At 46.7% G+C, this 24,866-nt stretch overlaps 2 protein-coding genes across 3 annotated transcripts in view; one reads left to right on the forward strand and one right to left on the reverse strand.

Moving 5' to 3' along the window:
- Positions 1–824, forward strand: part of RDH5 (retinol dehydrogenase 5) — an 18,435-nt gene extending 17,611 nt beyond the window's left edge. Inside the window, exon 5 of the mRNA XM_015424703.1 lies at positions 581–824. Within this exon, the coding sequence (XP_015280189.1) occupies positions 581–804 (224 nt within the window). The 3' untranslated portion in view covers positions 805–824. The remainder of the gene's footprint in view (positions 1–580) is intronic.
- Positions 825–4,232: 3,408 nt separating this feature from the next.
- The window catches only part of CD63 (CD63 molecule), a 21,150-nt gene continuing 516 nt past the window's right edge, over positions 4,233–24,866 (reverse strand). Inside the window, exons 1-8 of one of the 2 annotated variants that reach the window (XM_015424693.1) lie at positions 24,772–24,789; positions 24,126–24,206; positions 11,176–11,364; positions 9,420–9,494; positions 9,038–9,133; positions 7,998–8,138; positions 7,808–7,891; positions 4,233–4,977 (exon numbers count right to left, since the gene is read on the reverse strand). In XM_015424693.1, the coding sequence (XP_015280179.1) occupies positions 4,912–4,977; positions 7,808–7,891; positions 7,998–8,138; positions 9,038–9,133; positions 9,420–9,494; positions 11,176–11,364; positions 24,126–24,191 (717 nt within the window). In that variant the 5' untranslated portion in view covers positions 24,192–24,206; positions 24,772–24,789 and the 3' untranslated portion in view covers positions 4,233–4,911. Of the gene's footprint in view, positions 4,978–7,807; positions 7,892–7,997; positions 8,139–9,037; positions 9,134–9,419; positions 9,495–11,175; positions 11,365–24,125; positions 24,207–24,771; positions 24,790–24,866 lie in introns of those variants that run through there. The other variant, XM_015424691.1, reaches the window with a different exon arrangement.

Below are 24,866 nucleotides of genomic sequence, written 5' to 3' on the forward strand. Positions count from 1 at the left end.
CCGACCTTCTGGGGCAACAGAAAACAACTCTGTACCATCCTTTAGATGACATCCCTTTAAGTACTTGAAGATGGTTATATCACCTCTCAGTCGTCTCCTCTCCATGCTACACATACCCAGCTCCTTCAACCTTTCCTCATAGGACTTGGTCTCCAGACCCCTCACCATTATTTGATGTGTGTGGGAGAGAATTTGGTACATGCCAGCACATATCCCCCTTTCCAAGTTTGTAGCTGGGAGGCATCACAACCTTACAAAAGCCCCCAGTGATTACAAGATTTATTTTTTGGTGCAAGTATTTAGAGATATCAGGCTTGGGGGGAAAGCCCGCTCTTTCAAACTCTCCCTACCAGGAGCTGGATTGCACAGTCCAAAAGCATCATCCAGTCACTCGAGATGCATAGTGCTTTGAGAGTTCCACAATAGGAGCCTGTAGATGTGCACCAAAAGCAGCACAGTTCAGCACAGGAGCCAAAGGACGAAAAGCAGTTCTGGCTTTGTTTCTAAACTACTTTAAAGGGAAGAAAGTTATGGGTTTTAGGATAAGAACTGCCTAATTGTTACCTCTGCCTTTCCCCAGATGTAAAAGTCCAGAACTTCATAATGAACTTCTTCTGCGACCCAGATCTCAGCAAAGTGACTAACTGCATGGAGCACGCCCTGCAGGCCAGGCATCCCCGGACTCGATATAGCGCTGGCTGGGATGCCAAGTTGCTATGGCTTCCAGCCATCTACCTGCCTGCTTTCATAGTGGATATTGTGCTGGCTAACATCTTACCAAAGCCAGCCCGTCGTGTCCGCTAGACTCCAAAGCCTCTTTTCCCTACCCCAGACGAAGCCTGTGACCCGGCTATTGGTGTAAAAGAAACACTGAATGGTGCAAAATAAAGCTGTAATCAAATTAAAGCTACTGCCCTGACACCTGGCCTTCCCTCACTGCATAAGACAGGCACCTCTGACTGATACGATTTTGATATCACAAATGAGTAAACAGAGTTCTCAGGTAGAATACCTGATCCTGTGGAAGAAGGCAGAAGGGCGATTTAAGTGTGATGGGTAGGTGAAGAAAATCGTTATCTCCCTATTCCTACCACAACATCCACAGAATCACTTGCATGGTGGCTTGCCATTCTGGCAGAAATCTGCCTAGGAGGTAGCTTTTCAAGCTTTCTATCTGCAGGGAATACTTAGCATATCAAATTCATCTATCATGAAATACTTGTGCATTACAGAGGACCTGTAGGGCATGCTGTAGGTCCGTTAAGAGTTTTCCATAGTCCCACGCAAAACCTACACCACACAATACTTTCCCCTTATCTGCACGTTGCTAGAAATATCAGTAGTATTAGTCAAGTCAACTTCAAGTGGTATTTCCCGTGCAGTCACTGACTTAAGAAATTTCTGGCAAGCATTGTCAAATCCCAGGGTTCCCTGGAACATAGATCAAAAAATATTGACCAAGGGAACCTCTTTGCTACAGCAGACAAAACTTATAAGGCAAGCAGGGCTTCTACTAGAAAGGGGGACAGGTGAAATCAGAGGGCTCAGAAACACCTGGATACAGGTGAAGGCAACACTTTCAAGAGAGCAAATGTGGTGTATTGGTTAACAGCTGCAGGACTCTAATCTGGAGAACCCGGTTTGATTCCCCACTCCTCCACATGAAGCCTGCCGGGTGACCTTGGGCCAGTCACAGTTCTCTCAGAACTCTCTCAGCCCCAACTACCTGTTGTGGGGAGAGGAAGGCAATTCTATGCTGCTTTGAGACTCCTTAAGGTAGAGAAAAGTGGGATATAAAAACTAACTCTTCTTCTAAGTAATACACACAGTGCATTTTCCTCCTCCCAGAATGCTACCACTTATGAATCGGTAACTGGGGGCAGGGAGGAATGGGCTTTTTGTCAGGGTCAAGCCCAGCACCCTCTCTTCAGACACATGGAAGTGAAGCTACATAGCGGGAGGTATGAAGATCATCTGACCCAAAGGGGGATGAACAACGACGGCCTACCAGGTAACAAAGGCGGTGTGTGTGTGGGGGGGGGGGACATAGCACAGACACAGTTTGTCTTTCTTTGCAATTGGCTTGGAACAGAACAAAAATGTGTGCCTGAGTTTGTACTTTGGCGATTTCATTGAGGGATGTGAAGTGCTCCGACTGCGATGGTATCTCACTCCACTTTTTAAGAGAGATTAAAAACTATCCAGGGATGTATGAGGGTCTACACTGGTACTGGGGGGAAAGTCACTAAGAAAAAAAAGTTCCATGCCCAGAGTCCAGAAGCAAGGCTAGCTGGAGAGAGGGCTCTGCTAGTTTCACAACTTCAGCCCCTGGAGGAAGACAGAACGGTCTTTGGCCAAGACTAGACAGATCTAGCCTGGGTCCTATTCCATCTAGGCTTGCCTACACCAAAGATGTTAGTGCAACTGGGACAGCAGAAGACACTTGGAGAAATAGCTTCCTCCGACAAAGGAAGCCGCAGAAAGCTGTCCCTGCAGGAGCGGTCTCTCCCAGCTCCATAGGGAGCTCTGGCCCAGTTAAAACTCGAAGACAGAAACGGGGTCATGCTGACTACACTTCTTGGGCCACCTTGCAACGAGGAAGTGCAGATGATTACACAAGATTTTTTATGCCTTGCCTAATATTAGACCATGTTCACTAATTCCTTTGACATACTTTACAGTAACTTTATTCTCGGTAACTTTTGAAACCATTACTGTTGGGCATCACACACTGTGTCACTAATTCAAGCCTGCTAGCAAGCAGCTGGTACCAGGGGTATATATTTAAAGATGGTAAATGGACCACAGTCTAAATTGAATTTGGCTTCATTTGCAATTAAGCTACGCCACTTCCTTTTTCTTCCTCCCCCACTACAAGCATTGGGGATGTATGCTTACCCAACAACTGAGGCCTCAAGACCTTCAGAACCATTTTAACAATCCAAATATAGACAAGTACACCTCTAGCGCCAGCTCAGAAGGAAGGAACAGTTATGCGGTAGATTACCCACAAGAGATTGGTCTGAGAAGCCTTCTTCCTGCCATTGCCTGAAGTATTTTGGGGCTAGGGCTAAAACATCCTTTCTACACGAGACTGGCTTATTCGTTAACACTGGCAGAGGTACACCCTTTCAAAGCCATTTAGGTAAATGAGCTTTGAAGGGTGCAACTCTGGATTGCACTGTAAGTTTGTTTGCTCAAACCTGGTTGGTTGCCATTCTTAAATCGCCTCAATACAGGGCAATTTCAGCTACACGTAAGTACCCTATTGTAGACTTTAAAGGCATCCAGCATAAAAGAAGACCAGGCCAGCATCAGGGCCTAAATTAAAGTTCACTTTGGAAATAGTTTGGCAGAACTGTAAAGTAATAATGCTTACACACGCAGGTGAAGATGCTGCAACTGGAGTGAGTTAAGAGGAAGTCCTCTCCCTACCAGGTACCTACTATTCTTAAATGGTCTAGGGTACATCTAAACGCTGGAATCTTTACACAGAATTAAGGCTCTTCACAACATCAGCAAGGTCCTCCAGTTTGGTGTGAGAGCCAGTTTGGTGTGTGAGAGCCAGTTTGGTGTAGTGGTTAAGTGTGCGGACTCTAATCTGGGAGAACCGGGTTTGATTCCCCACTCCTCCACTTGCACCTGGCTGGATGACCTTGGGCAAGCCGTAGCTCTGGCACACCTGTTCTTGAAAAAAAGCAGTTTCTGTCAAGAGCTCTCTCAGCCCCACCTACCTCACAGAGTGTCTGTTGTGGGGAGGGGAAGGGAAAGGAGTTTGTAAGCCGCTCTGAGGCACCTCTGGGTAGTGAAGGGCGGGGTATAAATCCAATCTCTTCTTCTTCTTCTTCTTCTTCTTCTTCTTCTCCATTACCAACCCTGAAGGACTCAAGGGTGTTATCAGTCAAGTTTGTGAACAATGGTAAGTCAAACATGAGAAGGATGAATGTGTATTTACAGTCACCACATACCCTACAGCACAGGAATGTAGTTCAATTCATGTAACTACTGGCTCAGCATGGAAGCTGCTCCCACTGGATGGATCCCCCCACCACCCCACTAATGAAACAAACAGTTCAGTCATATTAATAGGCCTCCATTCCCAAACTTCCACAAGAGAATATCAGAGAGGGGAATGATGCTAAAGCCCAAAGTTACAGAAAAGAGAGGATTTAAAGATTAGAAAGTTCACCCAAACCGGGATAAAGTTAAAACAACATTCAAACCTTTTGGGGAAACAAATGCCTTTATTTTCCAAAATAGTGACACTGGCTAAGAACAAGACCCATAATTAATTTCCCCCCTCATCTCCTTGCAGTTTCCCAAAACAACAGTTATCAGCCTGAATGAAGAGCCTGCCTTTCTAAGGCAGGAAAGGAGTATCCAAAAAAGCACAAGATAATGTGCTTATTAGGAGGCACACCAAGAGAACAAGCTACAGAAATCTAAAGAAGGGTGAATCTGGGGAAAGCAACAGTTGGAGAGTGCTTGCTGACACCTCATAAGAATACGAGGAACACCTGCCGGGAATCCAGCAGCAGCTGCATGGCACAAGATGCCCACTAGGTGGCAAAGTCTAACGGCCCATGTGACTATAAAGGATGACAAGCAGTGTGGGGGAGTTAAGGTGCAGAAAAAGGTAACTTTGAAGGGGGGTGGAAGTTATTATATATAGGGGCTCCAGCTTCTTGTTAGAGGACAAGGGAAGAGATAGGGCCACAAGTAAATCCTTCCAGATGGCCATATACAGTTACAAAAAAGCAACAAGAGAAGGCACCCACCCGTTCCTTTCCCATGATAAAGCCCCAAAGTACATTGGATCCGGCCATTTGCACCCCAGAAAGGAGACAGAAATATTCCAGCATTTTGCGCGACTGCTGTGGCAGTAACCAGATGCACAGCATGGAGGAGCAGCTACATGACTTCGTAGCCACTGCGGATTCCTTTCATGAGACAGCAGGCAAAGATGATACCAAGAAGCTGAAAAAGAGATTACAGAAATTGTATCATTCACAGGCTGGTTGTTTTTGTTTTTTGGAGGGGGGCGTTATATATGCAATCAGATAATCTTACACACTATATTGAGCAGGGGAAAGAAACTGAATACTTTCTCTTATCTTTTTGCAGCAGAGAAAATGTCCAGTAGATCTTTTAAATTGCATAACCTCAACATTTTCTATATAGTCCCACCCCTTCCTGACATGCTCACCAAGCTTAGTTTCCAACTAGGCTGTTACAGCCTTTAAGTATCTCAAAGTGGGACTTCTATTCCCACTAGACAGATGCAGACAACAGTAGTTTTGTTTTCTAGGTAACTAAAAGGGGTACAATAAGGGTCATCATCACACAGTGTTTATATATTCATTTCAGTAAAAGGTAAAGGTTCCCTTGCTCGAAAGCCAGTCGAATCCGACTCTAGGGTTGCGGTGCTCATCTCCGTTTCAAAGCCGAAGAGCCAGCGCTGTCCGAAGGCATTTCCGTGGTCATGTGGCCGGCATGACTAAACACCAAGGCGCACTGAACGCTGTTACCTTCCCACTGAAGTAGTACCTATTTATCTACTTGCAATTTCTTGCTTTTAAACTGCTAGGTTGGCAGGAGCTGGAACTAGAGACGGGAGCTCACTCTGTCATGCAGCACCCTCGGGTCTCGAATTGCTGAACTACCGACCTTCCACAGCCTGCAGTTCAGCGTCTTAACCACTTGAGCCACCACAGCTCCATTCATTCCAGTAGTAACTGCTTAAAGTTTTTCTTTTCTTTTAAACATTGCTTCAAACAGCAAATGTTGCTTGACTACAGACAACAGAGGAATGAAGGGATGTGTTTGTGCACCACAAAAAACAACAACTCCAATCACGCCGTCTCCAGACCCAACCCTTAGTATCCATTTGCACCTTCAGCTCAGATAAATAAGAGGGTCTGTGGAAACAGATACTGAACTTTCTGCTAGTACTGTGTATCTGAATATGGAATTGAATATGGAGCTTTTTGGTTTCATTGTGGGTGGCTGGGCTAAGCAAACAGCGAGGCATGGCAGCAGGTTTTGACCTACAAATAGCAAAAGGGAGAAAGGAGGCTGCATACCCACAGGGGCCCTATTCCAAAATTTTGTGGAAATACCTTTTTTTAAAGCCCTTCAATGCCTAAAAGTGCTTAACTGTAATGGGTCTTCCCTCCAAAACACAAAGTTTTATTTCTCCACCGATGTAAAGAGGCTTTTGAGAAGTGCTCCAGTAACCTTTTTATGTCTCATGTTATATAGGTTGATCCAAATGATAATTAAGTTCCTCACTTCTGGTTTGGCTTCATAATATACAGTCAGGAAGAGGAGAAGCACACCAGAGCAAAGGAGGCACCTGCATCCACTGGACAGTCCTGCGGTAAGCATACGTCTATGCAGCGCAATAATTCAGTGCACTCCTAACCTCAATATGACATCCCGCTGGCTATGCATTAAGGATACAGCAAATATCTCAGCTCTGGGGGATAACCACATGATCTTTGCATTCTTGAAGACTAGGCAATCCAGCTATCAAATTTACACAGTTACACTCCAATTTATGGAACTTTAGTAGCATGCAACTCTGAGGCTTTGGTCATCCACTCCAATTTATGGAACTTTAGTAGCATACTGCCTACTGCAACTCTGAGGCTTTGGTCACTGTATGGCAGGGCTGTATTATATTCCACACAGTTTCCAGTACAAAAAGGGGAGCAATGTTCACTGTACTGAGAATCTCTGTTTACTAGAAGGAGGAGAAACGTTAAGATTACAAAGCAAGCCTTGGGAGCAGATGGACAATGCCTGGTGAAGAAACCAGAGATGGAGAGTCAGCTGGGCTTCTAGTGACATAAGGTTGTACCTCAGAATCGTATATTGCTCTTTGCTTCCCTCCATGACTTACAAAAGCAGATTTTTAAAAGAACAGTGTTGGATGTGAATATTATTATTCAGACTGCAGATTTTAGCTTTAGCACACAAAACGTTTTTGTTTTTTTAAAGACTCCGGCCTCACCTAGTGCAACCATCATGTAACCCATGCAGTTTTGTAGCTGTTAACAGCATACAGGGATCAGGCATGCCTGCTTTTGCCAATAGGTGGTGTGGCAATTAACTCCCTTTCCCCCCTTCCATACTTAGTTAATGAGCATGCTCAGTGCTTGTAGCCTTCCCTAAAGGAGGCTGGGTATTCCCAGCAGCCAACAGTTCAGCCTGGCCCAGAAAGAGGCAACATCTTGGGGAGAGGCCTATATAGACTTTGCTGTGTCAAGGCCTGCCTTGAATTATTGCAGGTAAATCCTGGAGTCAACTGAGAAGAGCTGCAGCATCCCAAGTACAGCCTGGAAACCTCATATGCTGTTCCAGTATCTGTGAGCTTACAACATATGGACCTACAATATATGTATTATTTATGCGCTTAGAATTTTTTCTGTTCTGTGCATCCTTGTGGATGCTGAAGATATCTGTACTCAGTAATATCCTGAAGATTTATTGCTATGAAGTAATAGCAACCAACCAGAAGTGAATGAGGATTTATATGAAAACCTCCATGCTTTGTTTATATGAAGAGTTTATTTTAAATGTTAAAGTGCATTGGTTGTATCGCCTCTTTTATGTCTGTGTTTAAGTACATGTGTAGTAACAGCAGTTACATATTCTTAATAACCATAGGTGGGAGTTCCGCTGTCAAAACCAACTGAACCTGCCCACTCTCCCTGCAGATATTAGGACCTTAGTGGGTTACAATCACATTACATACGCCCTCACACAATCGCCCTTCCCCACAGACAGTTAAAATTCTTAGTACCTCAAAGAAGGCGATGCCCAGTGCCACTCCTGCAACAATCAGAATGTGTTTCTTCAGCCATCTTTCTATTTTTGACACACAACCCTACAGGGATAGAAAAATGGGACCAGCGTGAAACCCGGGTATCCGTGAGGAACAAAGACCTTCCCCACCACCTCAATCGATTGTGACAGTTCTTCTCCACACATACCTCTTGGAAGACTTTATCAGGAGTTGGGTTCTTGGTACAATCAGTTGCATTGGGCTTACAGCATGATGAAGGCACAGTATGGTTCACGACAGCTGGATCTGTAAACCAGTCAGTGTAGTTTGCAGCTCCACAGCAACTGAACTAAAATGGGGTGAGAAGGAAGAGAAAAGGGGGGAAACTGCATGAAGAAATGGAAGTCAGCCTCTTGCAGAATCTTACCAGAAGGAAAAGCTTCAATGTTCCTACCCTGCACCTAACCCCATGCATCAGAGCAGATATTATTTCCTTGGCACATTCATCCTCAGCCATTTCCCAAGACTATTATTGTTCCAATTTCACAAAAAGGGAGGGGGGGCAACAATAATGACCACCCACAGACTACAAAGCCATTTAGTCCAAGCCCAGCACTCCATCCACCAGATCACACTCCCTGATGGCAGAGTCTACCTTTGAGAGTGGAGGGTGTGTGGCCCTGTGCCACATTTATGGAAGGTGTGGAAGTGGCCACAGGCTTACAGGATAGTTATAGGTAGACCTGCTATCAATGCCAGCTAACAGAACTTCCATGAATCCTCAGAAAAGGAGATGTTGGGGACAAACCAGGGAAGGCATCTGCCTTCATTCACCTGCTTGTGAGACTCCCAGAAACACTTGCTTGGCCTCATTTGGAGAGAAGAAGCAGGTCGGACCTTCAGGCTCTCCTTATGCTTCATGATGAGGATCCAAAGAACACAGGCGTAGCTCTGCAGTCCCAAGACTGCTTCAAGCCTGGGTTTCTCAAACGAACAACAGCCACCTACCCCCTGGCAAATCGCTTCTGAAACTGAGCATGCTCTCAAAAGCAGCCTGTGATACAACAGCAGCCCGTTACTTAAAGGAGCACACCCAAGGCCTTGACTGTGTGTAAAGCAGCAGTGTAGAGCCTACTCTGACCACTTTTTTGCCAGCTCAGATAGGCTCCTAGTTAGGAAACACACATGCACACAACAAAGCACCCCCCATGATTTTGCCAGAAGACAGAGCCCTCTTGTTGCACTCACGTCTGTCTGCAGTGTATCCAAGTCATGTTTGAACGTTCCATTTCTAGAGTATCCATGCATATCTTTCCTGATTTCATCATCAATCCCTTTTCTGATCTTTGAACAAAAAGCAAAGGTGAGGTGGTTGATAGCTCATAAGGCTTACCCCTAGAACACACGTGGAGTAATTAACTGCCATATGAAAATGCTTTTGCGGGAACAAGGGTGCCTTCTGGATGGCCTATAAATTGGTGGACTTGACTCCTGGAAGATTCAGGGGTCCAAAGAAAGACTGCACTCTCTCATGAGACTCCCCCTCAACTCCCCTTTCCCTAGGGCCTTTTGGAAATGGCAGCGAACAGCCCTTTACCCGCAATTCACAGGGTCCAGACACATCTCTTACCTGGTTCTTGAAGATGTAGCCAGCAATGGCAGCAGCAATCTCCACCAGGAAGATCAAGGTCAGAAGGATAGCAAACTATTAGGGAAAGTATACCATTGTTAAAGACCAGGAGCGTGTGTTAATCTCTACTTCATCTCATCTACCTCCACCCTATCCCACATAAACCCTGCCTGTTGAAACCAAAGGCTGCACCCACGGGGCAGAAGCAATACCCCTAAACAGGAAACAAAATGACAGAACTCTCCACTTCCGCCATCACCTTTTTAGGCCTATCCACTCAGGGAGCACAGCACCAGCTCTTAATGATTACACTAGATTGTACAGCAAAGTTGATAATTTTCCTACGCCCCAACGGCCTTAAAGGGGATTAGATCATTCTTGGAGGAGAAGTCAATGTCTACTAGCCCTGGTGACTGAGGGGAACCTCCACATTCAAGGGCCCTAAGCCTCTGAATCCCAGAGCCAGGAGGCAGGGGTCGTTTCGTAGAAAAAGAGCTAGGGGAACTCATTAGCATACCTCATTAGCATATGCCACTCCCCCTGACATCAGGGGCCCGGCAGTGGACCTGCAAGGCCGGCGGGAGTGCGAGGAAGCCCCACCAAGGCCCTCCCTGGCCCCAGGCAGGCAGGGGTGGGGAGAGACGGGGAGGAAGCAACTTACCCTCCCTCTTCTCCTGCCTCCTCCTGGCTGAATGAGGGCCGGAAGCGGGGCGGCTGGAAGCAGGGGGCGGGGCTTCGTTGTGTGCCCCCCCCCCGCACCTCACCCGGGGGAACTGCAATCCCCCCCGAATCGACCTCTGCCAGGAGGCAATGTCAGGGGAAGGCCCTTGTTGTTGGCCATCCAGAGGAATTGGTTGGCCACTGTGTGAGACAGGATGCTGGACTAGATGGAATCAGGGTTGCCAGGTCCCAACGACATGCTGGGAGCAGGGAGAAGCACCATGATGTGCCTATGTCCCCAGGGAGTGACATAGGCATGTTGGGGATGTTGGGCAGTGACACTCTGGTTTTTGGGCAAAACTCTATGGTAGAATTAGCTACAAATCATGGAATTTTGCCCAAAAACCAGAGCATCACCGCCTGACATCTCACATGTGCCTACATCACTTCTGGCTTATGCAAGCACGTTGCACTTATTTCTGGCTTCTCGGAGGTAAGAGGGGGCAACTGGAGGTGAGAGGAGTGCCTGAAAGTGAGAGACCCCCATCTGGACGAGGGGGTCTGGCAATCCTAGATGGAATATTGGTCTGATCCAGCTGGGCTCTTCTTATGTTCACTCCATGCCATGTATATTCAAATAGATTTCACTGAACAGCAGATAAACCACCATGAGGGAATTGTATGGCTGCCGATTTCACTGACAGCTGTAAGAAGCACAAAGCACAGCAAAGAAATGGCAACCTTGCAAGAGGTTCTTATCACAGACAAAACGAGGAGGGCCTAGTGAGAAAACAAAACACAGGTGGCCTGACTCAAAGAACAGGACTGGGTATTTCAGAGCTCTACCTCTAACATAATTCCACATGTGTGCAGATTTGTAGAATTTGTCCTTCTGTATTTTATAAAAATCTGGATTTCAAGGATGTGATGACATGGACAATGCAAATCCCAGAAGAAAGAGGGGTATGAAGAGGTTTCTAACCACATTCTAGGTGGTTAGCAAGGCTGAATATCAGTGCTTCTTGCTCCTCCTCAAGACACCCTCAATCCTAAATTTTCATTTCACTCCACACTTACACACTCCATCAACCCTCACCGTGGTCACCATGCAGTAGTTCTCTTTCCATGCTCCGCAGCAGCCAAAGAAAGCAATGAAGAAGACGATAACGCCCACAATCAGGATAACAATGGGAACTCCTGAAGTGGACACGTTGGTCATATGTATGGAGTCATTCAGCTTTATCTGTACCCAAACCCCCAAGGCAATGAGAGCGATGCCACAGAGCTGTGTAGGAGAAAAACAAGATGTCAGCAAAGCAAAGGATGGGAAGTCCTCGCACAAGGAACCAAAGGTCTGTTTGTGTCCATCCCAACATCTGCCCTAACAAGCAGTTCTACTGCAGAGATGGAGGATGACAGAGAAGAAACCTACATCGGCCAAGCAGCCAAATTATTTCTTCCTCAGCATACACAGGTTCAATGATTGTTAGACAGAGGGCCAAATTTTAAAGAGTTGGGTCTGAGTTCCCCAGACCCAACTTGTGTTCCCCAGATTAGCTTCTGAAACAAGGGGCTCAAAACAGCACGGGGGGGGGGGGGAGGAAGGGGTCCTGCCTCCCCCACAAGCAGTGTTTCCTCTAAGCTGAGTGAGTGGGAGCCTGCTCACAGTTTTTTAGCCTCCGGCTCACACGTTTTTGTCTCGGCTCGGGAAGGAGGGCTCCAGAGCAAACTGATTCCTGCAGGAGCCAAATGGCTCGCTCACCACTTTAAGGCCAGGAGCTCACAAAGTAGAATTTTGGCTCACAAGACTTCACAGCTTAGAGGGAACACTGCCCACAAGCCATTTTTACACATGAAAACCATGCTGGGTTACGTTATTTCCCTAATTTTGCTGCTCCATGTGTAGTGTCTGTGCATGTGAAACAGCATAACCCCCACCCCCACCCCATTTAGTTTTTTTGCACGAAAATAGCTTGCAGGAGGGAGGCAGGAGTCCTGCTTCTCCTGAGAGTGCAGCTCCAATCCCACCCGGACTCTTCCTTTTTTAAAAAAAGAAGCCATTCCCCCCAGTGGCTGTGTGGCTGCAGAGAGCATGAGATGGGTCCAGGAGCCTAGACCCAACTCTTTAGAAACAGTAAGGTGTAGTTCAGCCCACAGTTTATCATACTGGTAGCTTAGCATACTGGCAATGCATGTCACAATGACAGGGTATACACTGTACAGTTGTTTAAAATATCACGTTCAAGCTCATGTGCATGGCCAGTGTGTTCCATCTGAATCTGTGGCAAGAAAGTGCCGACAGAAGCCTGCCTCTCTTTCATGGTCTGGAGAAGAAAGGGGAAATTATAAACTATGCAACGTCTAAAAGACAAATCTATTTAAACCATGAGACACCTATTTGAATTGTACTGAAAAGAGATTAATAGCAAACCTAGGTGTACTACCTGTTAAGGGAATGAATTAAGGACAGTCACCCATTCACCATAGCAATTGTGAAAATGGGGCAAAAGGAGACGGTTATCAAGGGATGTAGGCATGTTGGGGATGCTGGGCAGCGACACTCTGGTTTTTGGGCAAAACCCAATGGCAGAATATCACAATATCAAGGGCATCCATCACAAATACAGTGCTGGAAAAACGGCTCACACTAATGAGCTTTACTAACCCCACATGGCATACCACACTGAGCCCCCCCCCGTGCTCCACCCCCAAATATCCAAAAATTCCTCAACCTGAAGTTGGCAACCCTAAGTATAAATATTTTAACAAACAGAGAACCCAAATCAGAGGAAAGTAAGAAATTTAAGAACATAATAACATAAGAGACGCCAATGTTGGATCTGGCCAAAGGCCCATCCAGTCCAACACTCTGTCACACAGTGGCCAAAAATACCAGGTGCCATCAGGAGGTCCACCAGTGGGGCCAGGACATTAGAAGCCCTCCCACTGTTGACCCCCCCCCAAAGCACCAAGAAGACAGAGCATCACTTGCCCCTATCTATACCTTGTGGCTAATAGCCACTGATGGACCTCTGCTCCATATGCCTATCTAATTCCCTTTTGAAGCCGTCCATGCTTGTAGCCGCCACCACTTCCTGTGGCAGTGAATTCCATGTGTATTTGTTTATTTCTAGCACACCAATTTGTTTATTTCTAGCACACCATGTGTATTTGTTTACGTCTAGCACACCAATTTTCACATAAGGTTCTCAGTACATGTCTGACCCCGCCCTCCAATTCAATGATGAATGTTATGTCACCCACCCCACTTGTATATTCTGTATTCCTTTAAGAACTCCCTTTCTTTCACTGGCTTCTGAAGTAGGGTGTGTAAGTAAAGTGATCAGCAGTGTTCCCTCTAAGCTGAGTTAGTGTAAGCTGGCTCACAAGCTTTTAACCTCCAACTCACACATTTTTGTCTTAGCTCAGGAAAGATGGTTCCAGAGCAAACTAATTTATGCAGCAGCCAAATCGCTGGCTCACAACTTTGATGCCAGTAGCTCACAAAGTGGAATTTTTGATCACAAGATGCCAGAGTTTAGAGGGAGCATTGGTGATCAGCACATTCTCTAAGAAACTTCTAATGCAGGGGGTTCCCAACCCTTTTGACCCTGCAGGCGCCTTTAAAATTCTAACACAGCATGGTGGGTGGGCACAGCCACAAAATGGCTGCCACAGGCAGCGGAATGAGCCACACACTGGCTGTCTCAGCTTCCCTTCAATCACACAGTGACTGATCTTTGAGCTGTGGTGGCACCTGCTGCCAAAGCAATGTTCTTAACTATCTTCTCAAACAATCAAAAGTCTTGCCGGACAACAGCCTCACCCGGCCCGGCCCACTCTCTAAAAACACTCAGTGGGCACCAGGAAAGGTGTTTGCAGGCACTATGGTGGCCATGGGCACCGTGTTGGGGACATCGTGATTTAATGGATTTGGGCGCACCTTTCATGCAACAGCAATTGAAAGACACAGCCAACAATATTAATCAGTAGGACAAGGTAGATATGGCAGGTAGAACAGGAAGCATTGCACTGGCATTGGTACTTGGTCACACAGGACAGGGGCTTTTAAAAACTTGTTTGTTTTTTCAATTAAAGGTACATTAATAAAGTATAATTGACATGCAGTCGTGGCACAGTTCAAGACAAACCCCAACCAGCTGCAATATAAGAAAGTGCAGGCTATTCAGACTTACTACATGGTACTAGATTTAAACTGCACACACACAAGATAGGCGGTGCGATCTTGTGCAATCTTGTGCAGAGTTGCTCCGCTCTAAATCATTTCAATGGGCTTTGAGTGGGTTAATTCTGCATAAGGCAGTGCTGTAACTGAAGAGAGTTATGGGCGGGGGGGCGGTTGAAAGCTCATGAACGGCAGCTCTATTGTGTGCACAGCAAAAGTTTTACAAGACAAGGAACAGAAGTGGCACTAGAAAAATCATGCCCGTTCCTGCTAATCAGGAACTACTAGAGCCTACGCATGATCAGATGGAAGAATTCAGCTCGGGCCTGAAGCTGCAAAACTACACAGGAAGCTTTTCTGCTCCTCCACCGGAGACCACTGAAGCACACAGCTTCTTCCCTCTCCAGCTCGATGCACCACCACCCAGTTCCCAAACAATTTGCTTGTTTCCTGGAGCTAGTATTTACTTTGCCCTATCGCAGCAGGGTGGAGGCACTCAAAGCAAAGAGACCCAGCCCATTTCTAGATGGCACACAGTGACAGGGCGGGAGAGATCATTGCCACCTTTACCCAAACACGTGCCTCGTAGTGGATACCTCATTGGCCCAGCTGAACCAGATGGATGCCACAGATATGCCAGGTGGGGCAGAAAACAGCACACAAAAATGGGCTGTTAACTTTGTTTGATCACGGTAACCTGCTGATTCACCTCAACCTTGAGTAACCAACTTCCATTAGAACTAAAGTGAGTTCCTCTAGGTGCATAGGAGCGGGTCTTCTGGGGAACAAGCAGAGAACCGGCATTAGAAGGCTGGAGAGGAGAGGGAGGGGGCACGGCTCAGTGGTAGATCATCCGCTTAGCATTAGCATGCAGAAGGTCCCAGGTTCAATCCCCAGCATCTCCAGTTAAAAGGATCAGGCAGTAAGTGACATGAAATCTCTCTACTGGAGAACCTGGAGAGCACCCTGTCAATCTGAGTAGACAGTACCAACCTTGATGGACCAGTGGTCTTAATTCAGTATCAGGCAGTTTTCACGTGGTTAAACCACACGTGCCATTATCCCCTTCTTTACTGTAGCTTTGCCCTACCCCTTCCCATTAGCAAGGAGTTCAGCATCTTGCTTCAGAAAGAGACATTATGTTCCCCCCCCACAGCAATAGGGTGAGAGAAGTATAAGATACTGATTGAATAGCTGTCACTGTTTTCATCTTGCTTCAGAAAGAGACATTATGTTTCCCTCCACAGCAATAGGGTAAGAGAAGTATATAGCTGTCACTGTCTTTAGCATGGAGAGGAAGGGAGAGAAAATGCAGGCCATACAGCAGACACTTATATGACCGGAAGCAACAGCTAACAAAATCAGCAAAAGGCTGTCTCAAGCCTTCCCCACCCCCTATTAAAGGGCTTAACTTCCATCTACAGTGGGTGTTGCACTACCATCCGCTGTAGGGACACTGCTATAGGTGCCCCACCCCCTGGGAGCCTCTGGAGTAGCAGCCACCCTTGAAACGGAGAACTGCTTATTTTCTGCCCCTTGGACACTACCAGGAAACTTTGTTCCTTTACAGCTCCTCTTTCCCCACAGCCACATAACATCTGGCTGCTGCAAGCATTCGATTATACTGTTCTATCAACTCTCTTTTCCCCTGCTGTGAAGAGGCCCCATGGTGGCATTGTGTTTTCTTGGAAACCTTCCATACTTTCCATAAAACACAGGAAGCAGAAAAGGGAAGGGCAGCTCAGCAGTAGGTGGGCAGCTAGGAGCAGACAACTCACACACACACACACACTCCAAAAAGATCAAAAGCAAACAAATGCTAACACACAAGCATGGAGAGGAAGGGAGAGAAAATGCAAGCTATACAGCATACACTTATATGACTGGAAGCAACAGCTGACAAAACCAGCAAAGGCTGTCTCAAGCCTTCCCATCCCCTGTTAAAGGGCTTAACTTCCATCTTCAGTGGGTGTTGCACTATCATCCGCTGTAGGGACACTGCTATAGGTGCCCCACCCTCTGGGAGCCTCTGGAGTAGCAGCCACCCTTGAAATGGAGAACTGCTTATTTTCTGCCCCTTGGACACTACCAGGAAACTTTGTTCCTTTACAGCTCCTCTTTCCCCACAGCCACATAACATCTGGCTGCTGCAAGCATTCGATTATACTGTTCTATCAACTCCCTTTTCCCCTGCTGTGAAGAGGCCCCATGGTGGCATTGTGTTTTCTGGGAAACCTTCCATACTTTCCATAAAACACAGGAAGCAGAAAAGGGAAGGGCAGCTCAGCAGTAGGTGGGCAGCTAGGAGCAGACAACTCACACACACACACACACTCCAAAAAGATCAAAAGCAAACAAATGCTAACACACACCAGTTTTAACGCCTCTACTTATTTGGGGCTGTTTTCCCATGCAACACTAGGCCAGTTACACCCACTTACAAACACAACTCTCACTTGTGGAGAAACCAGTAGACTATTCTCCACTGAAGGAGGGAGCTACAGCCCAGCAGTTAGATCATGTTACATCAGACACAAGCAGAGAATGAGAGGTATTAGCAGAGCCACTTGAAATGGCCCCATACAGGAAGCCCGCAGAAATGTCATAGTTTCTGCCTTTACACGGATGTTCTGCAGTTTCAGTTTATCTCTGCTTAGGCAGAAGTAAAACCACAATTTGTTCCACTTGCTTCATACCAGTATCACAATAAATGCTCAACTGCAAACACAAGAGATTCTAAAGATGTGTTATAGAATGGAGGCTTAGTTGTAGGGGGGAGATTTTTGTTTGTTTTGGTATGCATTCAAACAATCAAAGCCTAGATTTTTAAATGCAGACTTCTACATGCCGAACTGAAGCTCAAAAGTACGAGGGGCCTAATCCCACTAACTGAATTGTTTCAACTCTAGGTTGAATCCCCAGCCCAAACCTAGAAAATATCATGCCGAACTGAAGCTCAAAAGTACGAGGAGCCTAATCCCACTAATTGAATTATTTCAACTCTAGGTGAGTAATGGAGAACCTAGAAAATACCAAAATAATTTTAACAGTCTGCTTTTTATCATGAAAAGATTAGTACTTTGGGACAGATCCAGTGAAATACGAGTTCTTTGGGTCAGTTCCAGTGAAATACGAGTTCTGTAGGTCAGATCCAGTGAACTGTATGGAATGGAAAGCACGTCTGGAATCAGTACCTGCTCCTCCTGCACCCCCCCCCAAAAAAAAAGCTGCTTGAGAGTATGAGGGGGGATCCTCAGGAGCACAGCATGATGTTGTATAGGATGCTGAATAGGGTGTGCCACCCATGGTGGTGGGGGGAATCAACCTTCTCCCATGACCTCTTCAGCTAACAAAGCAGGAACTCACGGAAGGGTGGAAAGAAGGTGATTTCCACAGAGTCCCCTGTATGGCTGCAGCATTTCAGGTTACATCCTATTCTGAGGAGCAGCCTGAGGAGCAGGGGTGGGGAGAACAACTGCAGGAAGCCACAAGGGAAGGAGAAGTGATCCATTCCTCGGACTCTTTTCTGTTCACAGTTCACTGGCTCCAACCTAGGGCGGTTTTTTTGGGGTTTTTTTAAGTGGAAGTGTTGGTCTCTGAGAACTCAAAAGTATCATTAACACCAAGAGAGAACTTTCATAAAGGGCAAAGTTAGTGCAAAAAAAAAACTGCATGCAGACCTCAACAGCTTTGTGTCAAACGTTTGGAACTGAGCAGAATGAAAACAAAAGTTTCTAGACTGGCTCTGGATACTGAGGGCCAAGATTCCTGGATTTACTAAACACCTGCAGGTCACAGAATGCACTCCTCCCCTTCTTTATATCTCACTAGAGGAGTCCCAAGGTTCTTTCTCCCAGGTATATTTACCGTCTTGATCCAATTAACAGGGAAGGCAAACATACGGTTGACTTGCCCTTTCTGTGGTTGACAAAGTAAATGCTAACCGATGCCATGAAAGACAAGTATTTGGGAATTACCTAGCTAATCATTAGTGCCTTTTTCAGTATTAAAATCTTACTGAGAGGGGATGGGTACCAGGAAGCTGTGAGAGCAAGAACATGTGTAGGGGGTAGAGGGCAGAAGAGACAATGCCACTATACCACACAAGTTGTGCAGCCACGAGATGAGAATGTATTAATCCCACATTGTCTGTCCTTTAGCAAAGGCCCCATCTCTGTTTACTTATTATTTAGGTCATTTATTACTGTAGATTTTTAAACTGCCCTTCCCCTGTAAAACAGGGTCCTGGGCAGTGTGCCACAATAAAACAGACATATGTTAATTACCAATAAAAACAATAAAGTCCAGCAAAGTACAATAGCAGCCTAATAAGGTGACTCTAAGACTACTGATTATGCCACTGCCTCATGGGGGCGGGGGGGAAGGCAGGAAGACAGGAGAACCAGACAGAAGAAGATTGTTGCTGTCCTCAACCAACCCCCCCTCCCTCCCCCCGGCGGAACATCTCTTCCTTACAGGCCCTGCAGAATTGCATCAGATCCCACAGGGCCTGGATGTTATTTGGCAGAGAGTTCCAACAGGACAGCCGGATGTCTCTCGGTCTGGGGATCACCACTAAGTTCTTATCTGACAAGTGCAATGCTCTCCAGGGGGTATAAAAGGAGAGGCAGTCCCGAAGGTACATGGGTCCCAGACCATTTAGGGCTTTAAAGGTTAACACCAAAACCTTGAACCTGATCTGGTACTCCACCTAGAGCCAGTGCAGCTCACACAGCACAGGTTGAATGTGTGCCATTCGTGGGGACCTGGTAAGGACCCATGCCACTGCATTCTGGATCAGATGGAGTTTCTGGGTCAGACTCAAGGGTAGCCCTGCATACAATGAGTTACAGTAGTCTAATCTGGAGGTGACTGTGGCATGGATTACTGTGGCCAGGTCAGGGCAAGACAGGTAGGGAGCCAGTTGGCTAACTTGGTGTAGCTGGAAAAACGCCAGCCTGGCAGCATTTGTGATCTGGGCCTCCATTAATAGGGAGGTATCCAGAGTCACACCCAGGCTCTTGACAATTGGTGCCGGTGCTAAGGGCACCCCATCAGGAGCCCGGGAGTCAGCACCCCAAACCTGAATCCCCCCCACCTAGCCACAGAACCTCTGCCTTAGCAGATTCAGTCCCAGCCGGCTCTGTTTCAACCATCCCATCGTGGCCTCCAGCCCCTCAGCCAGATTTGCTGGGGAAGCATCTGGCCGGCCACCCATCAACAGATATAGCTGGGTGTCATCGGCCTACTGGTGACACCCCAGCCCAAAACTCTGCACCAACTGGGCGATGGGGGAGCATGTGGATGTTAAACCACACTGGAGAGAGGGTTGCCCCCTGAGGAACCCCACACTAGTGGAAGCCTAGTTGACACACCTTGGAGAAATGTTGTGAGCTCCAGCCTCCACACTGATAGTCTCAAAGGGTAGCCATGTTGGCCTACAGTGGAACAGCTGCATATGAGTCCAGTACCACCTTATAGACCAGGAAGATTTTCAGGGTGTAGAGCTTTCAACTCTGATGAAGGGCATTTTGACTTTTCAAAGCTCATTCCCTGAAATTCTTATGGATCTCTAAGGTACTACTGGACTTGTATCTAAAACACACACACACCCCCATTGTACCTCATTGTCCCAACCATCTTAATTCTCCATTAACTAGTTTAACAGCAGCCAGCAGAGAAATCTGATGGCCCCAATGGGGTGCACTAGATCGGGAACTTTTTCTACGAAACGACCCCTGTGTGAGCTCCAGTCTCCACACTGATAGTCTCAGAGGGCCGCCATGTTGGCCTACAGTGGAACAGCTACAGATGAGTTCAGTAGCACCTTAGAGACCAGGAAGATTTTCAGGGTGTAGAGCTTTCAACTCTGATGAAGGGCATTTTGACTTTTCAAATCTCATTCCCTGAAACTCTTGTGGATCTCTAAGGTGCTCCTGGACTTGTATCACCGCCCCCCCCCATTGTACCTCACTGTCCCAACCATCTTAATTCTCCATTAACTAGTTTAACAGCAGCCAGCAGAGAAATCTGATGGCACCAATGGGGTGCACTAGATCGGGAACATTTTGGCCTGTGTACTGGGGTGAACGAAACCACGCACTGTTTATTGCACAAACGCAGGCTCTGGGCTTGTGTCTCACCACTCTGCTCAGCCAAACTGAAAGCCTTCCTCCAGTGCAAGGATGCTTCTTCCAACAGAAGACCCTCTTCCAATAGAGAAAAGCACCTTAGTCCAGAGAAGGCTTCAAGCTTGGCTCAGTAAAATGGTAAGACACAAGCCTGTCCCTGTAAACCTTGGAACAACCACCACTGGCTCCCAAAGCCCTTCTGAAGAGCTACCATCTGGTCCCCAAAAAGCCAAACAGAGAAGCAAAAATCTTTTAAAAGGAACAAGGGCAAGTAGTATCCATTACAAGAGGACTTGGCTGGAGGCATTTCATAGGGCAGCTTTTGTCTGGGTGACTACAGGACAAGCAAGCCAGTCACACATTTGCTTCCCTTGTTATGTCGGTCCCGACAGTAGATACAACTGTGTTAAGAGAACCCTTGGGCTTAGTCACCATGGTGTGAATGGAATGAGAGGAGGTATATTATGTGATGCCTCTGGAGGTCCGAAGTCCAGAAATCCTAGTCCTCAATTGCCTTCCTGGCTCTAGTCTAGAACCACCAGGTAGAAGCTGAAATGGCCTGAAAAGGGGGGCAGGGCTTCAGAACGTCCATCCAGCTGCTACACAGGGATTTAAACAGGCTTCTGCCCTTCACTTAAGTCTCTAATGCACCTCACACATTCACAGCAGGAGTTCCTCCCCTTCCCACAGCTGCCATTCCAATGTTGCTGAACTGCAGGCTGTGGAAGGTCGGTAGTTCAGCAGTTCGAGACCCGAGTGTGCCGCATGATGGAGTATCCATTACAAGAGGACTTGGCTGGAAGCATTTCATAGGGCAGCTTTCGTTTGGGTGACTACAGGACAAGCAAGCTTTTGCTTCCCTTGTTAAGTCAGTCCCGACAATAGATACAACTGTGTTAAGAGAACCCTTGTGGGCTTAGTCACCATGATGTGAATGGAATGAGAGGTGGTATATTATGTGATGCCTCTGGAGGTCCGAAGTCCAGAAATCCTAGTCCTCAATTGCCTCCCTGGCTCTAGTCTAGAACCACCAGGTAGAAGCTGAAATGGCCTGAAAAGGGGGGCAGGGCTTCAGAACGTCCATCCAGCTGCTACACAGGGATTTAAACAGGCTTCTGCCCTTCACTTAAGTCTCTAATGCACCTCACACATTCACAGCAGGAGTTCCTCCACTTCCCACAGCTCCCATTTCAATGTCGCTAATAAGACAGGGGAGACACAACAAAGCCTCCTCTTTCTACCACGTTGAACAGCTCTCATAACGCCCCCCTGTATGTTCCAAAACACATAAGTGAGGCTCCTCTAGCTTGTCCGTCTCTATATGGACTTCCTTTTCTGCCACACAACTCTTTGCAATACATGATTTGTCACAGAACAAGCATCAGTAGGCATAGAGAGTCAAGTTTGTTCCTGCAATTGAGCAGCAGCAAAGCGTATGTCCTTTCGCGACATTACAAGTGTGTGACTCAGGCAGAGTCACTAGAAGTGCAAACAGAATCTGATCCCATACCATGATTAACAAAAACATTAAGTTCCAGACTTCCAGTTCCAGTGCAAAGGAAGCTCCTCTGCTTCATCCCAGCACTAAAAGTGGGAACCAATCCATGCGCAGACAGGGCAACCACCACTAGTCTGCAATCCTTCTTAAATCACACACATCGCTATGGAAGCTACTGTGGGACCAGCAGAGGTTTCCAGCTCGACAGCTACAGGAGGTAAAAAGGTAGAACTGAAAAAAGAAATGGAGAACTCTTTCGCTGGTTGGGTAGTTTTATTCGGCAACCTCCTTACCCAAACTAATCAAGCCCCAGAACTGTTATGTCATTTGTGCTCTTTTCCCACTTCCCCAAACTGTAAATCCCGTTGCTATCATCACAAAGGTGGCTGACCTACACTGGGATGAACAGAATCCAGCTGTTATTGTGGGCTAAGCAAAAGTGTGTGGCAGACAAAGGTGTAAGACCCTTTGGGTCCTCCTCATTAGGGAGAAGAGTGAGATATAAATATCTAAACAGCAACAGCTAATAGTCCCAACGTCAAGAAGAGAAAGGCTGGAAACACTCTTTGAGGTACATGCAAAACACAGGCATTTGCTTATCGAGACACACTGACTTTCAGACTCTCTGCTAAACTGCCGGGGCGGGGAAGGCTGCTGAAGTTCAGCAATTCTGAAATTCCAGACTTTCTTTCTTCCCTACAAACACGTCAGCTTAATTCATGAGACTCTCTGGTCTTCCTGGGGAAGGATAATGTGGCTACATTTGTTTAACCAGCCGATGAACTTTCGAAGTGCCATGGAAACAGGAAGTACTTTTATATTTTGTTGCGATTTACAATTTTACCACTTTACGGGTTCTTTGTTTTTAAGCTACTGTACCTCATTTTGGGCAGAATACAAACTCAATCACCATGAAAAAATTAAGTAGCTCATTGAAGGAAATCAGTGAGGTTGCCAACTGGCCTGGAGAAAAGCATCCTATCCTTGTAATAGAGGGTTAATGTGTAGACACACGGGCAAACAACATTTTTCATGCCATTAAACCTCTATGCAGTCTGAACAGCCCAGACTAACCTGGCCTTGTCAAAACTTGGAAGCTAAGTAGTGTCAGCGTCAGCTTAGACCCGGGTTGCTACACTGAGGAAGGCAGCAACAAACCACCTCTGCTCATTTCTTGCCTTGAAAGTCCCATGAAAGGTTGCCATGTGCCCTGACCTGGATAGTCCATGCAAGCCCGATCTCATCAGATCTCAGAAGCTAAGCAGGGTCAACTCTGGCAAGTACTTGGATGGGAGACCTCCTTGGAATACCAGCAGTAGGGAGGCGGGGGCAGGCTTTATTCAGCCACCTCTCTGAATATCCTCCAGGGCCCCAGTAGGGGTCAGTCACCAGAGATCGCCATGACTTCCAGGTTCCACTTATATATAAAAAATACCTCCCCAGGTCACCATGAATTGGCTGTAACTCAATGGCACAATAAAGCCAGTTTGGTGTAGTGGTTAAGTGTGTGGTTTGATTCCCCACTCCTCCACTTGCAGCTGGCTGGATGACCCTGGGCAAGCCATCGTTCTGTCAGAGCCTTTCTTGAATGAGCAGTTCTCGAAAGAGCTCTCTCAGCCCCACCTACCTCACAGGATGTCTGTTGTGGGGAGGGGAAGGGAAAAGAGTTTGTAAGCCACTCTCAGACTCCTTTGGGTAATGAAGGGTGGGGTATAAATCCAATCTCTTCTTCTAAAGGAAAGGACATTTTTCTCCACACCAGTTGGTGACCTTAGAAACAGGGGTCTCTTGAATCAGCATCCTCAAAGCCAAATTCCCAGAGTCCATTGGGGGAAACCATAATAGGTCCAAAATGTGTTAAATCATACAGATAAATATACCCCAGTTTCTGCCATTAACATTGAAAGTCTGGACTGCCTATAAAGAAGCTAGCTAGACCTGACTAGATATCCCATCTCCAAAGTTCAAAGTAACCTAAGAAAAACCCAGTATACAGAAGCCTGCCACCTTATGTCAACAGCTGGTTCCCCTCAAACCATTGGCAGCAACTAGGGCTTAAATCAGCCAGCCTCAAGGCACAGTAGCCTGATAATTAATTACCTTCTCTACCAAGTCATCGGCAGTATCAAGTTGCAGATATTTCTTGCACAAATATATCTTAGACTTCCCTTGTGGGGGAAAAGACACCCCCCAACTCCTCACCATTTGAAGAGGCAAGGCCCATAACTTACCCAGAATATAAAGTTGAAGAAGAAAACCAAGAACCTGACACATTTCATGCCACCTTCAACCCCCATTTTGAACTTCAGACCCTGTAGGAAAAGCAATGGAGAAACGTCAGACCTAAAACCATTAAGGGAAAAAAAAGAAGAACTAGGAAAACGGCGCCATTATTAATGCAGATTGGGGGAGGGAATGAACAGGGAAGAAACAATATCAACGCATTCAGGCCCTCAAGGGAGGGTGTGAATCTAGTATTCATGGATAGAAATCCCCCAAGGGAACAGAAAACAGTCCTCCTCCCAGCAGCCAGTAGGAATACGAGGCCTCCTCCTCCTCCTCCTGGCCAGGTTCAACAGACTGGCTGAACTGCACCTACAAACACAGCCCTGACTGCCACAAAGTCCAGCTGCCCCAAATCAGGCCTCCTCCTCCTCCACACAGCTTTCTTCACCACACGAACATTTCCTGCATTTCGTGGCCGTCAAACGCTGCGGATTTACTACCCCCCTTCATAACATCGAATGTAAACGTCTGCTTAACAGGGACTCCATCGGACAAAGTGGGCTCCACACCACAAAAGCTTAGGCTAAATTTTTAAACAAACAAATAAACTAGGTGACTCTTTAAAGGCCTCACAAGACTCCTTGGCGTTACCTGAAGTAAGAAAAAGAATATGGCTGTTAGTGAAAGGAAAACACACGCACACACAACCTCCTAAGGAGGCGTGGGGGGGGGGGGGGAGAGCTTGT

Source organism: Gekko japonicus, unplaced genomic scaffold, assembly GCF_001447785.1.
Source record: "Gekko japonicus isolate JY-2015 unplaced genomic scaffold, Gekko_japonicus_V1.1 scaffold668, whole genome shotgun sequence".
NCBI classification, from domain to species: domain Eukaryota; kingdom Metazoa; phylum Chordata; class Lepidosauria; order Squamata; family Gekkonidae; genus Gekko; species Gekko japonicus.